Source organism: Echinops telfairi, unplaced genomic scaffold (assembly GCF_000313985.2).
Source record: "Echinops telfairi isolate 266 unplaced genomic scaffold, ASM31398v2 ScPeMD7_70;HRSCAF=299, whole genome shotgun sequence".
NCBI lineage: Eukaryota > Metazoa > Chordata > Mammalia > Afrosoricida > Tenrecidae > Echinops > Echinops telfairi.
Genome location: NW_022103968.1, coordinates 7,514,651 through 7,530,196, shown reverse-complemented (window position 1 = coordinate 7,530,196; position 15,546 = coordinate 7,514,651). Strand labels below are relative to the sequence as shown.

The following is a 15,546-nucleotide window of genomic DNA, read 5'->3' as shown; positions in this document are numbered from 1 at the left end:
CCAGCCAGCTAGCTGCTCTAACACAGACATGACGCTGGCTAGCCTTTTATGGGGTGGGGGATTTTGTTTCCACTGTCAAATTTATAGTCTATAAGTTAAAATGTATAAACTTTAAATTAGCAGACATCTTACCTGCTCTTGGGTGCAGTTAAGGGGATGACCCAAAACATACTAACAAAAAGCTCCCACCAAAAAACCCCCAAACAAACCCCAGGTGTGGGGTGATTGGTCTTAATCAGTGTTGGTTATGCTGACCTCTTGCAAAATGACAGGCAAAGTCATACTTGTTTTTACATTTGCAACCACATATGTTACACTGAAAAGGGTTTTCGTATCCGTGACATCCCATGTGAATAGTGTACAGTATATTGTCAGCAAAATACATGTCACAGTGCTGGCAGTGGTGCAGAAGCTGGGGGTCCTGGGCCGGCAGGGTCGGGACTGGTGTGCTGGGCTGGCTGTTTCCTAGGCTAGGAGTACTCGTGTGGGCACTTGGTTCACTGCTGGGCCCTGCCACTGGGCTGTAGTTCCTCTGACCGTGTGCCGGCCGAGGGTCGGGGCTGGTGGGCGAGGCGCTCTGAGGAATGCTTGCCGACGCGGCAGAAACAACGGCCTGGGCAGAGGGCTGCTGAATCATGAAAGGCTTTTCGTCGGGGCAGGGCACTGCATCGGGGGATGCGGGGTTTGGGTTTTCAGGAGGCAGGCTGGACAACTGTCCTGCTAGAGTCGAGAGCTGATTTAAAGGGTTGTCCACCATGAGTTCTTGGGGGTCCCTTGGGAGGCCCCCCGTGGGTGTGGTTTTCACCATGCTCTCATAGGCGTCCGTCTGAAGGTGTGGGATTTCGTGGGTGAAGTCGTTAAGATAGTCGGGTTTCTGGACCACCATGGAGGGCGGGCTCAGGTTGATCAGGGCTCTTCTGCTGTAGCCCAGGTTGCCGGTCTTCTTCTGTAAAACCCCCCACATCTTCTTGCTGCTCAGGGAAGACCTGGTACTTTTCATTGGTACCATTTTATGCTTGCGCCTCCGATGGTGGGAGAGGTTGCTCCGGTCGCTGCAGCGGAAGGAACATAATTCACATTTGTACGGCTTTTCGCCAGTGTGGGACCGCATGTGGGCTTCGAGATGGCGCTCGTAAGCAGAGGCGAAGGGACATAAGTGACACCTATGAGGTTTCTCACCTGTGTAGAGAGAAACAATGGGAAGAGAAATGGCGGTAGTAGTTCATTCATGAAAAGCTTCCAGGCTGACCTTTCCCTGGATTCAGAAAGGGATCAAAACGTTTTCCAGAAATTGCAGGAGAACTGCAACGCATTTATAAAAGGACCACGGCAACCCTCAGCACGAGACGACCAGACTCTGGAGAGAAACCTGCCAAGTACGATTCTCATCGGGACCGGGCTGAGATTTATGGAGACACCATGAGTCAATTCAACGCAAAACAAAACAAAACAAAAAACCGCCTTAACTAGAAAAAGGAATTTGGAAAAAGAAAAACACAACGCAATATTATTGCTATATTCCCCATACAATGAATTTATCAGAAAGGTCTATCCCTGTCTACGTCTGAGTTACACAACACATCCCTTCAAAACTGTCCGTTTCACCTCCACCTTCCTTTCTTCAGTTCCTATATGGGGTGTTAGTTGGCTTTAGCTGACGACTATACTAATATGTAAAATAAACACCTGGAAGGTAAGAGCTGCCATCACTCATTTATTAAGTGCAGTGCCTACTCTGTGTCCCTGTTCTACCAGACTTGGGGGCAAAGGGACCCCAGCATAATCTCTGGCCTCAAGAAACCTTCAGGCCCCGCAGCTCAACAGCATGGGAAGTGCTGGCATGAGTGAGCACAAGGGCGCCGGGAGCACTCAGAAGGGGCACGTGGCCTACTTTTGGGTGCAGTTAAGGTTTCTCTGATGAAAAAGTCAAGGTGAGGCCTGGGGAGTATATCAACAGGACACATCAGAGCAAGACATGGGGTCATGGCTACAGCACTGCTAATTTCATCTCTGCATAACTCTGACTCATAGCCCAGTCAAACTGACACACAGTCTCACCCATCACAACCATGGCTGTTCTTGCCTCACACCCCAGCCTGCGTTACTGCCAGGTGTGCACCATTAATGTGCAAACAAGTGGAACAGTAAGTTGTTGTTGTTTTTATGGACAATCAGTTGATAATGTTAACAAGTAGGTGTGTAGAGAAACCTTTCCAGGCCCTCCTGAGATTGAAACGTACCTACTAAGGATCAAGAACATTGGATCTCCTCACTGCTTCCAGCGTTAACCTGCCCAACCTGAGAAGCAGCAGCTACGGAGAGACGAGCTGTAAGAAAGGGGAAGCTCTGCAGGGCCCACTTCCTACCACCTGCACCTTGTCAGGCTGAGCTGAGTAAACTGGGAGTGCCTTTCATGTTTATCCAAGTCTCTGATCAGCCTTCAATTTTAACTGACCAGAGCACCTCCTATAAAAGATGAAACTGCCAGGCTGGCCCCTCTCCCAACCCTCACCCCCAGGAAATGCTTCCCCCCAAGGTTCTTCTTTACCTGTGTGGATTCTAATGTGCTCGATAAGCCGGGCGGTCCCTTTGCTGGCATAGCTGCAGTACCGACACTTGAGCTTCCCATCAAAGGTCCTTTCAAACCCATCTACTAACATTCCTGAGTTTTCGTCCAGAGAAACTTCTGATGGGTGATCAAGTCCATTTTGATCACCATCTGTTCCAGCTATAAACAAAGTACAGTCAAAGAAATACGCAGCTCAAAAGCAACTCAATTTAGCATATTAGTCTAGAGGGTAGAAAATGTTTCACAGAGAATAATTCACTCCATCCAAAATATAACTTCCTAAGAAAACAGCTAAGACTTGTGAGCTGGGGCTAATTTTAGACAAAAGCAGCATTAGAGTTTTTTGGGAGAATGTGCATATAACTGTATCAGCCCTCAAAAATGCTTTTGAAGGAGAGAGGGTACTATATTGGGCAGGTGAGGAGACAGGTGGGGGATGGGAACATGGGGGCAAGACTTACCTGAACAGTGAGGGCATAATTACACACAGGTGTTTCACATTATAGTCACACCTACAAACGGTCTAGTGGAAAGTAGTCATAATCTTCAAAAAGTTACCTCGGTTTATTTTAGTCTAAAGCAACTCACGTTGTACTCCTTGATGCACGGTCTGCTCTCACTTTGGGGTTGCACTCAGGACCCTAACAACCCCCTAAGCACATCCAGGGACTATCGTATTTGCTTCCTTTTAGTAATAGAACTGTGAGGATTTCAAGACACTGTTTGTTTATCTGCTTACTTGTTGTGTAATGCACCTACTTCTTTGTACAGGTCAACACTCAGAGCACGGGTGCTCACACTCAGCAAAAGCAGAGACAGTGGGGACTAGAATCCTGATCTTCTGACTCAGACTCCAGGACTGTGTACACAAGGGTGTTGGCGACACTTTCACTAGTAGAGCTGCATGGAGCCCTGGTGGTGTAGTGGTTACGAGTAGGGCTGTTAACCGAAAGGCTAGTAGTTCAAACCCACGAGTCACTCCTCCTCTATGGAAAGATGAAGCTTTTTTACTTCCATAAAGAATTATAGTCTTAGAAAACCACTGGGGGGGTGGGGGGGTGGATGCAGTTCTATCCTGCCCTATAGCTCACTGCGAGTCGGAATCAACCGGATGGTGGCAGTTTAGTGTTTGTTCTTAGCTTCATGGGAGAAGGGTTCCTGCTCCATTCACAGGACACAGCCTTGCTGGCCTCTTGTTCTATGGTCCTGTTCTGTCCTCCCTTGTCAAGTCTGACACCCATAGGGCAGTGGTTCTCAACCTTCCTAATGCTGAGACCCTTTAATACAGTTCCTCAGGTTGTGGTGAACACCCCCAATCAAATTATTTTCGCTGCTACTTCATAACTGTAATTTGCTACTGTTATGAATCGGGTGACCCCTGTGAAAGAGTCGTTTGACGCCCCAAAGGGTCGGTCGCATTCTCAACCCACAGGCTTGTGACTCCCTCTCATCTTCTTCCCAAGCCAGCAAAACTCCCAATTTTCATGTGTGATCACTTGGGAACCTTGTAAAAAATGTAGACTGATTCAGTAGCTCTAGGTATGGCCTGAGAGTTTGCATTTCTAAGTGTCCAAGGGATGCCTGCTCCAGGAGTGACCGAATGCAGCAAAGCCCCAGACCACCTAGCTGGGGTGGGGGTGGGGGTGGGGCAACAGCCTATGCTAAAAGGGCCAAACTACAATTTGGGCTTTGTTGGCCACATGAGCTCCATCACAACTACTCAACTAGAGGACTCCCGTGCGCTGACGGACACTGCGTTTGAGTAGGGCTCCTGTGCCCGATGTGACCCTCTCCATTTCAAATGTAAAGGCCATTCTTGGCTTGCAGGTGAGATGAGCAAGCAGCAGTGCAGATGTGGCTCATGGGGCTCCACGTGCTGACTCCTGACTTAGGGGCCCCTGGTGGCACTGCCTGGGGGTCAGCACTGGTCTGCCAACCACAAGGTCGTGCAAATCTACCCGTCACTTCCGGGGACAAAGTGGAGGTTCTCCGGCCCCATAAAGATGGACAGTCTCTGAAATACCAGACAGACTGGCTCTAAGTCGGAGTTGGCTGATGGTCGTGAGTTTGGTTCAGTTTGGACCTAGCTTCAGGAACAGACCCGGGCTCTGCTAGCAGACTGAGCACAGCCAGGCTCTCGACTCTAGTTCCTCCTCCTCCACAGGTCGCGATCTGCCCGTCTTCATCTTAGGAAGGAACTCCTTGAGAGTTCCTGGATGGCCCAATTCGGGGGTGGGGGGTGGGGGTAGAGTGGGGAGCCTGACTCCCTTTGGATTGACTCCACATGTCTGGTACTGGCAGGCAGAACCTGGACTCGAGAAGGCCCCAACTTCCACCAAGACCATAATGCCCCCAGAGCCTGGGAAGTCCTTCCCCCGCCTCAGCCAAACTCTGCCGTGCTGAAGGAGGAGGAAAGGCCCTACACCTCTCTGAGGGCAACACTGGAACGACCACATTCTTCCACGGTGGTCTTCGGGAAGCGGACAACTCCTCACACACACGAGCACACTTCCACAGAGGGACGATTTAACAGCATGAAGAGGAAGCTACCTCCCTGAAGAGCCTCCGCTTCTTTGTCCCCACTAACGGACCCAGAGATCATGTTCACATGGTGCGTCTGCTGCGTCAGGTACTCCTGAAAGTCTTTCACGAAGTCCAGGGGCTCGGGTTTCTTCTCACCCATCTTGGCTTCTGTTTGCAGTTGACAGTTCGTCACACCTAGGAGAACATGACATACTGGTTTTTTCCACACTGCTTGGGAAGAAACATGTATCCCAACAGTGACACAGACGAGGAAAGGCACTACCCCCGGCACCCGAGCACCTCTGCCTTTCAGCCGGCCTGGGGACGGAGGAACACACGCGCGCAGAGCGGTGAAAAACTAGGTAACATTTTTAATAAGTCAACTAGGATTCAAATGTCTGGAGGATGTTAAGAAACGCTTAAGGGGGCAGAAAAGCATTCGGATACAGGTGATCTCATGCCCGCGCACCTCCACCAGCAGTGAGATAGAGCTCTACTGCTCACTCCATCCTCACCAATGCTGGGCTCTGCTTTTTTACCAGTTTGGGCGGGTTTTACCAGTACGGTGTCACACTGGCTTTAACGGGTACTTCTTAAAGAGTGGAGATGTTGTGTACCTTCTAATACGCTCATTACCCAGGGGATTTCATAGTGGGTTGTTTTTCTTATTAATATGTAAGAGCTCTTTATTATGTTCTGGGTGTGAGAGTCCTTTATTAGATAGGAGGGGTTTCAAAAAGTGCATGTGGAAACACCATTTTCTTTTCACTCTATTTTCCCACAAATTTTCTCAAAGCTCACACACGTCTAAGTACCTTCTTACACTTTGTGGTTGCCGTTTCACTTTATTTTTTTAAAAAGACATTTATTTAGTGTCATGATCAGACCACTACATTTAGCAATCAACAGCATGGGTGCACAAAAAAAAAGAAGAAAAACTACATTAAAATCCCTTGTTGGAATGCTTTATACTTTCCACAGAACAGAAACTAAAATAACCTGTTACACAATTGTCACAAATACAGTCCTCAAGTTCTTTTGCCCACACACACACACACACACACGAGTATTGTCTAAAACATGTCTTCTTTGTAGCAGCTAGGCCCTGCCACCACTGTGCTTGGCTGTGTTCACAAATCTGTTGTCACCTGTAGCTTCCCTGTCCCCTCTCTGGCTCTCCTCCCCTGCTAAACTTTGTTTCCTGGTCATCATTTAAAATCTTCTGCCACTGCCATAACTACTGCTACTGTTTGAGCCACCATAGCCACCTTGGTTTCGTGGTTTGGCAAAGTATTGACCTCCACAACCATAAGGGCCAGAGCTTCTGCCTCCAAAGTTCCCTGCCTTCATTGGTCCAAAGTTGGAAGATTGATTGTTGTTGTTGCCAAAATCATTGTAGCTTCCACCACCTCCAAAGTTGCTTCCACTGCCACCGCCGAAGCCGCCTCCGCCGCTGTTATAGCTGCCACTCCCGCCACAGCCACTGCCCCGGTTTCCATAAGCCTGTCCACCACTTCCATCGCCTCTGCTTCCTCCAGAATAACCAGGGCCTCCTCCATAACCACCGCATTACCAAATCCACTCTAACCCACTGCCGCCAGATCCACCACCGTTTCACTTTCTTAAGGTGATTTTTAATGAACAGGCGTTCTGATATTTAATATAATCCATTACACCCATTTCCCCCCTTAGATTTAGGGTTGTGTGCATCCTGTTGGGTTTCTAACAGGCAACACGAGGCTAATTTCCAAAATACAAAGGTCCTCATGTCTCCATTTCCCTAGCTGACACCAGCCACCCATGTGGCATTTTCTCGTTTGAGCCTAACCACACAGAGGTGGACAGACCGCAGCTCCTGCAGCCATAAGCTCAGTCAATTCATGCTTAGGGGCAGGAGGCCAGGTCATGGGGAAGCTGCCACTGGCTAAGGAGTCAACACAAATGCTCACACTTCAGACCAGCTGTCTCTTTCTCTCTCTTATTCCTTGGGTCTAGGTCACAAGATAGAAGGATGCCAGCCTTCTTCAACCCATTTCTCTCATCGAGCCACCCAGAGCTGTACCGCCAGCCCCTCCTGGCTCAATGCCACCGTGGGCTTGCTGGTAACTGCCTAGATGACTCACAAAATCCATGGAGATTACTATCTGTACTTATAGTCTGGAAAGATCATTAGAGGAGGCCTGATCGATCCCAGCACAAGGCTTCTATTGCCTTCATGGCTGTGCCCAGCCTCTCCATGCATGTTCTCACCAGTCCAGGAGCCCCAAAGACAGGGCTCTAAGGTGCGGAGTTCCCTAGTCACTGGGAATTCAATAAATATGCACGACCATGTCCGGAGTCCTTTCTGAGGTCTGTGTTCACAGTGGGCAGCCAAGGCACTTTCCTTACCTACAGTTGTTTAGATTTACCCAAGGAGCCCCGGAGGCTGCTAATCCAAAGGTCAAAAGCTGCAATCCACCAACCAATCCATTAGAGGAGGATGTAGCGGTCTGCTTTACAAAAATGATAGCTTTAGAAACCCTATGGGCTCACTAGTGTCTACAGAGCCAATATGAGTAGCAATGGCCTTGGTTTTGTATTTTTAATTTGGTCTGGCTATTTTAAAAAGACAAAGAGTTGCTTAGCCTAACCAGAAACAAAAAGGCAAACTTAGATTTTAGTCTTGTGCCTATACAGGAAAGCAGCGGGTGGAGGGAAGGTGGGGTAGAAAGGGGCAACCGATCACAAAGATTTACATATAACCCCCTCCCTGGGGGACAGACACCAGAAAAGTGGGTGAAGGGAGACGTCGGACAGTGTAAAACATGACAAAATAAAAATAATTTATAAATTATCAAGGGTTCATGAGGGAGGGGGGAGCAGGGAGGGAGGAGGAAAAAAAGGAGGAGCTGATAGCAAGGGCTCAAGTAGATAGAAAATGTTTTGAGAACAATGATGGCAACAAATGTACAAATGTGCTTGACACAATGGATGGATGGATGGATTGTGATAAGAGCTGTAAGAGCTCAATAAAATGATTTTTTTTAATTAATTTTTTTAAAAAAAGGAAAGCCTGTTTCTCCTAAAACCAATCAACCAACCAAAAGCACTCCAACCTTATTATCAGTGATGTAGCTGGAACTGAGCTTTGTATATGATTCGCGTTGAGTCAAAGTGGACTCTTCCCCAAGGAGATACCCACGTGGCTTAGCTCTCTCTACCAGACCGGCCTTTCAGCAGTTGTTACTGTAGATGCCTTCAGGCTGGTTCTCACCTCCTAGTCCTGCAACACCCTCTCAATTGCTTTTCTGTGCGAGGTCACTGTTGCAGCCATGGTGAGCGCCCTATGGAGAGAGTCCCGCTTTTTCACAGGCTCGCTAATGTCCAGATAACATTTTCAAAGTAAGTGAAACCAAGTTTTGCTTTGAAGAAGCACCCTGGCTTCACTGCCTCCACGGCAGAACGGTTCACTTTTCTGACAGTCCACGGCACACTCAGTGTTCTTGGTTCAACACAACCCCAACGCATCCGTTTTCACCGCTCGTGCTTATTCACAGTTCGCCTTCCTCAGGCTGGAAGGAGAAACGCCAGGGCGCGGATCAGGTGCGCCCAGTCCTCATCCTCAGTGACAGCTTTGCCCTTTGACATGTTAAGAAGTCTTCTGCAGCAGATTTACCCAGACCAGCATGTCCTTGTCGTTTCTTGACTACAGCTTCCATGGATGTTGATTGTGAATCCAGGTAAAATGAAATCCTCGACAATTTCAGTCTTTTCTCCATCATGTTGCTTTTTGATCCAGATGTGGATTTCTGTTTTCTCCATGGCCAAGGTCTGACCCATAGGCTGTAGTCTGCGATTCCCATCAGCAAGTGCTTCTAGTGCTCTTAGCTTTCAGCAAGCAAGGCTGCTCCATGTGCCTACCAAAAGCCGTAAGTAAAGGAGCCTTCCTCTCATCTTGCTGCCATGCTTCCCCATCTAATCGTTTTGAGATTATTTTCTCCGAATACAGATTAAATGAGTATGGGGAGAAAATACAACCCCGATGCACATCTTTCCTGATTCTAACACTAGGTTTATGGGCTGAGTCAATTTGACATATTTCTAGTTCCTCAATGAAAATTACACAAACTTTATATTTACCTCCTACCATTTATGCTGACTTTCAAATCTATTTAAAGAGACAAATATGTATCCAAATTAGTTGACTTCCAATCCTTCTGAGGTTAAAATTCTCTGTGTGGTACACCTATCTACTTGGATACATGCTAATTTGTCTGGAGCATAATCAGAGTATTAACCCCCGAGGTTTTACAATTTTAGAACTATAGCACTTTCCACTGCTCTCCTGACACGGAAGGTAATGCACGTCTAGCCTGGGGATGAGGAGCAGCACGGCGCCTAGTAGGCCGTGGTCACTAGATGACGTCATGTCAGCCTGAAGGTGTATGAAAGTGTAGGCTTGGTATCCAACTTGTCAGTAAGTCACAGTCTGATGGTGCCTTCTTGGGGATGTGTCCTCATAAGGACTCTGGGAACCTCCCCCCCTCTCTACCGTCTCCACCTTCCTGCCTGCTGGGGCTCTGGTGCCCTGTGTCATGTTCCCCTCACCCCCCACCTTGAATCCCCATGACTGCACCTGCTGGTCTTTGAGCTTCCTGCATTCTGGATCACTGCATGTGGCTGCTCAAGTCTTAAGAGGGGGCTTATGGACGAGTATTGGACTTAAGAGACTTGAGATAGACTAGGCTAGGAGACTTCCTTGATATGTAATTACCTCTTGATATAAAGTTTTCACACACACACACCAGTGTCGCTGACTTTATTTCACTAGTCAAGCTGACATAACAAGTATTAGGTCAGGCTTACCACTGAACAGCAACTCTAAGCTTAGCTTTCTACTTGGTCAAATGCAGCATTACTAACTTCGGGGCTACTTTACATTTTATATGTAAAGCATCTTAACATGTGTAGGAGATGGCAGGCTCTCAGATAATGGTATTTTTCTAAAACATTTTTGGCGGCAAGATTTAAGTTGTATTTTTGATTAAGGAATTCCCCACTCTCAGTTTTCCCTCTAGTTTATCAACTGGATTGGAGAGAATACTGAGTTTATAGATCTGCTCTTTAGCCCATAACGTCATCTCATAAACTCATGTGCCTCAATCTGCAATTTCCAAACACGTCTTTCACTTTTAGGCCACCTCCTTACGCTACTTGCTTCAGTCTGGCTCACCTTTCTCAACCCTGGGAATTATGCTACCTTCAGAACACATTGGTTTCACTCGTTTGTTCCCATCTTACCTTGTTTACTTACCATTGTAGTTTCCTGAGCATTGCATTACTATTTGTATTGTGCCTGCAGCTAATTCTGCTGGTTATGTGTCCTTTAAAGTTTGCCCAATCATTGTGGGGAGTGGTGGCGGTGCTGAGTCAGTCAGCTTCAGTGAGAAAGATGATTAAAAATATGACTTAGGAAATGTTTTTCCGTTGTAAAAGGTGCACTAAGATCCTATAGATTTCTGTGTTCTAATGATGAAAGCTATAATTACTCAAGAAATCCCAAATTGTACATCTCTCAAAGTCTCTGCCATCGAGTCAATATCGACCCTATAAAGCAGAGTAGAACTGCCCCCTGCGAGTTTTGGACACTAACTCTTGAAGGAATTAGAAAGGCCTGTCTGAGAAGCAGCTGGTGGTTCTGAACTGCTGACCTTTAGGACTGCAGCCCAGCTCATAATCACGTCACCTCCACTTAGTATCAAAGCTTGTCAACCAGTTACTAAGAAAACGGATACATCTTTACTGGTAAATATATGAATATTCTAGAAAGGCTCCATCGACAAGGTAAACGGAAGCACATCTTCATTAGAAAACAGCCTGCCAAGGTACATGTGGCAATACAGAAAGAAATGCAAAAGACTGCCAACAAGGAAGCAGAAGAAAATGTTATTTTTATACATGCATCTGAAGTTTTAAGAACACACAAATGAAGCCTAATTACAGAGGACGGCTGGCATATTTTGACAGTCTTCGCTATTATCACGTTGTCACAGTATAAATTTCACTGTGTTCCCGGCCATAAATTGTGCACTGCATTTCAATCATTTTGTGATGCATGACTGACAGGAAAAACAGCAGATGCCAGAGAAGTACGTAGGGCAGCAGTGTAAACATCAGGGGCAGTATCCTGAAACAAGGACTTCAAGCACATTGCGACAGTTCAGAGGGTTAGGCATTGGTGACTTCCAAAGACTTAGGCTTTAGCTCATCACTAAGCAGCCTGTGCCCACTCAACCTGATGTCCACCCACTCTCTCAATCCATGCACCTGCCAAGGCAGGGCCCCCAGCTGACGTGTGTGCCAGTGAAAGGTCCCTAAAGCCGCGTGAGATATTTGGCTTAGGTTACAGCTTTGTCCACCTGAAATCAGTATTTCGAAGTGAGATACATGGAGAGGGAAGAGTAATTCTGAAACAACAGAACACTTGTATAGAAAGAAAGCCCAGGTTTTACATCTAGGTTTTACATCAACTTTTTGAAGTCCCCTCGTATGTACCATAATCTCTTTTAGGAACTTGACAGGTAACTTCTAATGCTTTCAACTGTCTTATAAGTTGCTGGAGAATTTTAAGAAGGGCATGGTTAGGGAATATTATATCCTATATGTTTTATGATGTCTTTCCTACTAGGAGCCCTGGTGGCGTAGTGGTTACGCATTGGGCCGTGATCCCCAAGGCCTGCAGTTTAAAACTACCGGCTGATTCTTGGGAGAAAGATAGGGCTTTCTACTCCCGATGAGGGTGAGAGTCTCAGAAACTCACAGGGCAGTTCTATCCTGTCTTAAAATGAGCTGGCATTGACGGGATGGCAGTGAGTTTGGTTATTTTGGCTTGGTCTTTCCTGCCAGCCATAAGCCAATGCCTTGGCGCTTGTTAGTCAAAACATGAATTAACTTAACCTTAAGAGTATCATTCTTTAGGTAGAGCAGGACTCCTGGCTCCTTGCATGATTACTCTAGTTAAAGGTAGCCTGGAATCCATAGGTGTATGCCCACAGAGAGACTGGGCTTGAACTGGTTCATTACTGTTTGATCAATGCTGACAATTTTTATGTCCCCAGATGAATGGGATCAAAATCTACATGTCAACAAATGTACAGGAAAGAATTGCCTGGAGATTTTGTTAAAATGTAGATTCTGATGAGTTTTTCTGGGGTGGATTATAAATTTTCAGCAGGGTCAAGCTGGAATGAACTTTGTCCAAAGCCATGAAAGAAACTGGCTAGAATGGATTTCTTCTATGCTGATAGCTTCTTCCACACGATCCACACAAAGCTACGAACAATGCTCTTACAAGAACACCCAGGGCCATGCCAGTGAAGGAAAGGGGTATTGGATAAATACGTTCGATGCCCCAAAGAACATGAGAACCTCTTCAGTTCCATGCAGTGAACCTAAGCTTTTCTCCTATTCCCCTTATCTTCTGAACAAGGCTTTATCTTGTAGGAATGCTCTGAGTTTTCTTTGGTCTTAAGATTATAAATGGTCTACCTGCTTAATCTGGAGCTAATAACTTAAAAGAGTAGCAATCGTCTAATACCTACTATAAGTCAACCACAACTCTAGAGGCCGTTCAAGAAACAACCGGGGCAGAGCCCCCCTTACTCTCAAAGTTTACCTATTTTAGAGGTAGACTATTGGTGTTTGTATGAGAAGTAAGTTTTAGGGAGCCCTGGTGGCACAGTAGTTATGCGTTGGGCTGTGCTAACCACAAGGTTGGCAGTTGAAAACCACTGGCTATTCCTCAGGAGACAGATGAGGCTTTCTACTCCTGTAAAGAGTTATAGTCTCAGAAGCTCACAGGGGAAGTTCTACCCTGCCTTATAGGGTCACTATGAGTTGGCACTGACTCAATGGCTATGAGTTTTAAAGAGTTTTAAGAACAACATGATTAGGGAATAGTAGGGCATGTTTTATTCACCTACCAGTTCTAAAGACATAAATTTAAGGGTTACTAACCATACTTAGCAACTCATTTACTTATACAACATCATATTTTAGGGTTAAGGTTTGCATCTACCCAGAGGCACCTCAGAGGAAAGGCTTGGCAATTTATTTCTGACAGGTCAGCTGTGGAAAATCCCAAGAAGCACAGTTTTACTCTGAAACACAGGGGGCCACCATGAGATGGAGATGACTTTCAACAGCAGCAACTTATGGTGGTGGATTCATCTAGAGCAGCGGGTTCTCAACCTGTGGGTCGCGACCCCTTTGGGGGTCCAAGGAACCTTTCACAGGGGTCGCCCAATTCATAACAGTACCAAAATTACAGTTATGAAGTAGCAACGAAAATAATTTTATGGTTGGGGGGCGTCACCACATGAGGGAGGAACCGCATTAAAGGGTCGCAGCATCAGGAAGGTTGAGAACCACTGATCTAAATATATGTGTTTACTTCTGATAAGAGTCTCTCGGCGACACAGACTTACCTATGAAGAATGCTGGCAAATGCAGTTAGTTTGTATGTAGCAGAAAGTAACACGGGCTTTCCCATGGAATTACAACACACTGCCAATGGCCAAAGACAAACCCTTTGCAGACAAATATGGCGCTAAGCGGATTTAAGAAATAGAAGCCACACTACAAAAGCAAAACACAAAAGTATGTTGGAAGAAAAGAGTTACATCATCTAATCTTTTCACCCCAAGTCAGTGCCTCCTCTTTCTTGCCCCTCCACCACCGTTGAGACGAAAAGTGGGAATTTACACTGTGACTCCCAAAGGCCATGCAGGGAATTTCAAAGAAAACTGAAAAACCTTCTAGCAGTCTGCAAAGGAACCAACCCCACAAGCTACCTGCTTTACAACAGAATTCTAATCAGCATTTACAGGTCTAGTAAGCTAATAAAGGAACATGTGCCAGTCTTAACTGTTACCATTAATCGAACACTAAGCTGACAGAAAATCAAATAGAGCATAGGTTCACTTTAGCAAAAAGTTCCCAAGTAGAGAACCAAGAAACAAAACACGCTAGTGTGACTACTAAGAGCCCTGGTGGCGTAGTGGGTACATGGTGGGCTGCTAACCCCAAAGTCAGCGATTCAAAGCCACCAGCTCCAGGGAGAAAGATGAGGCTTTCTGCTCTCACAAAGACTGCCAGTCTCGGAAACCCACAGAGGCAGTTCTATCCTGCCCATGAGAATTGCTATGCTTTGAAATCGACTCAACAGGCAGTGAGTTTGAGTGTGACTATGGCATTTTTACTGAGAGATTTCTCAGGATGACATTTTTGGTAAGACTTCTCAGTATCTTTTTAATTTCTAATGATTAGTTTCCTTTATTCACAGGGCTCTTATAAAAGGGTCAGACTTGGTACTGCTAAACGTCTACACCCACTACCAGCCAGTCAATTCCAACTCACAAACCCTGGCCTGTCCCGGGCTTGTGAAGATGTAGTTTCACCGGAGCAGGCAGCCTCCTCCTCCTCCCTAGGAGCAGCTGGCGGGGGCAGAACGTCAGTGTACTTTAGATGTTCTAAACCCTAAAAAACCTGGATGGAATCTGGTCAAAGGGAACCCAAAACGCCACCAAGATCCAATTATGGCACATCAGATTCTTCTCTCTTTCAGGCCAAAACATTCAAGGTTTAGAGACGCCCTGGATCCCCTAGGCCCTAGGAGAAAAACACTCAAACATCTCAATTATCTGTATTATCTCCCAAGAATCTATCAATCTCTATCTAGCTGCGTTGATGCCAAGACACAAATCAAAATAAAACGGGAATCCAAACACTGCCGGTTATGGGCAATAACATAGTTTTAATAAGGTTTTGTTTCTTCTTAAAGAGCCGTGGCTGTGTAGTGGTTACGCGTTGGGCTGCAACATGCACGGTCAGCAGTTCGAAACGGCCAGCAGTTCCGCAGGAGAAAGACTGGACTTTCTCCACCCGCAGTTACAGTTACAGTCTGGGAAACCCACTGGGGTGGGGGTCGCTCTGAGTCAGCATTACTCGATGGCAGCGAGCTCATTTCTTCTCACGTTTCCTTAGACCTTACGATGTAAAGCGTCTTTATTTCTTCCACGGTTTGCCACGCTTCTTTCGGGTGCCCCTAAATGGCCCCTGTTTAGTTTCATGCCATCGGACGGCTTTGGTTATCGGGCACTAACAGACGCCAGGGTTGGCAGCTGCCTCGACGGCGGTGAGTTTGGTTTGGGGTCCAAACCTTTACGAACCAGAATAGTTCTTGGCTATGAAGTCCGCCCGACACTTAGCGTCTTGGATACACGGTTCAGGGCAGCTTCAACGGGCACAAGGCGGGTGCTTCTAAAATCGGTCTCCCAACCCGCAGCCCTGGGACCGCGCCAGGGCGGCTGCGTCCACGGGCTTCGGAAAACCTGGGCACCGCGCCTGGCCGGCCCCCAGGCCCTAGGACCCCGTGAAAACGCAGACCGGGGGCGCCCCCGCATAACCACTTGTCG

The 15,546-nt window shown here is 46.8% G+C and overlaps 1 protein-coding gene across 1 annotated transcript in view; it reads right to left on the bottom strand.

Annotated features, from left to right (window-relative positions):
• Window positions 1–207: 207 nt before the first annotated feature.
• Window positions 208–15,546, bottom strand: part of IKZF5 (IKAROS family zinc finger 5) — a 15,717-nt gene continuing 378 nt past the window's right edge. Inside the window, exons 2-4 of the mRNA XM_004700885.2 lie at window positions 5,120–5,287; window positions 2,549–2,728; window positions 208–1,179 (exon numbers count right to left, since the gene is read on the bottom strand). Coding sequence (XP_004700942.2) covers window positions 236–1,179; window positions 2,549–2,728; window positions 5,120–5,287 — 1,292 coding nt within the window. The 3' untranslated portion in view covers window positions 208–235. The remainder of the gene's footprint in view (window positions 1,180–2,548; window positions 2,729–5,119; window positions 5,288–15,546) is intronic.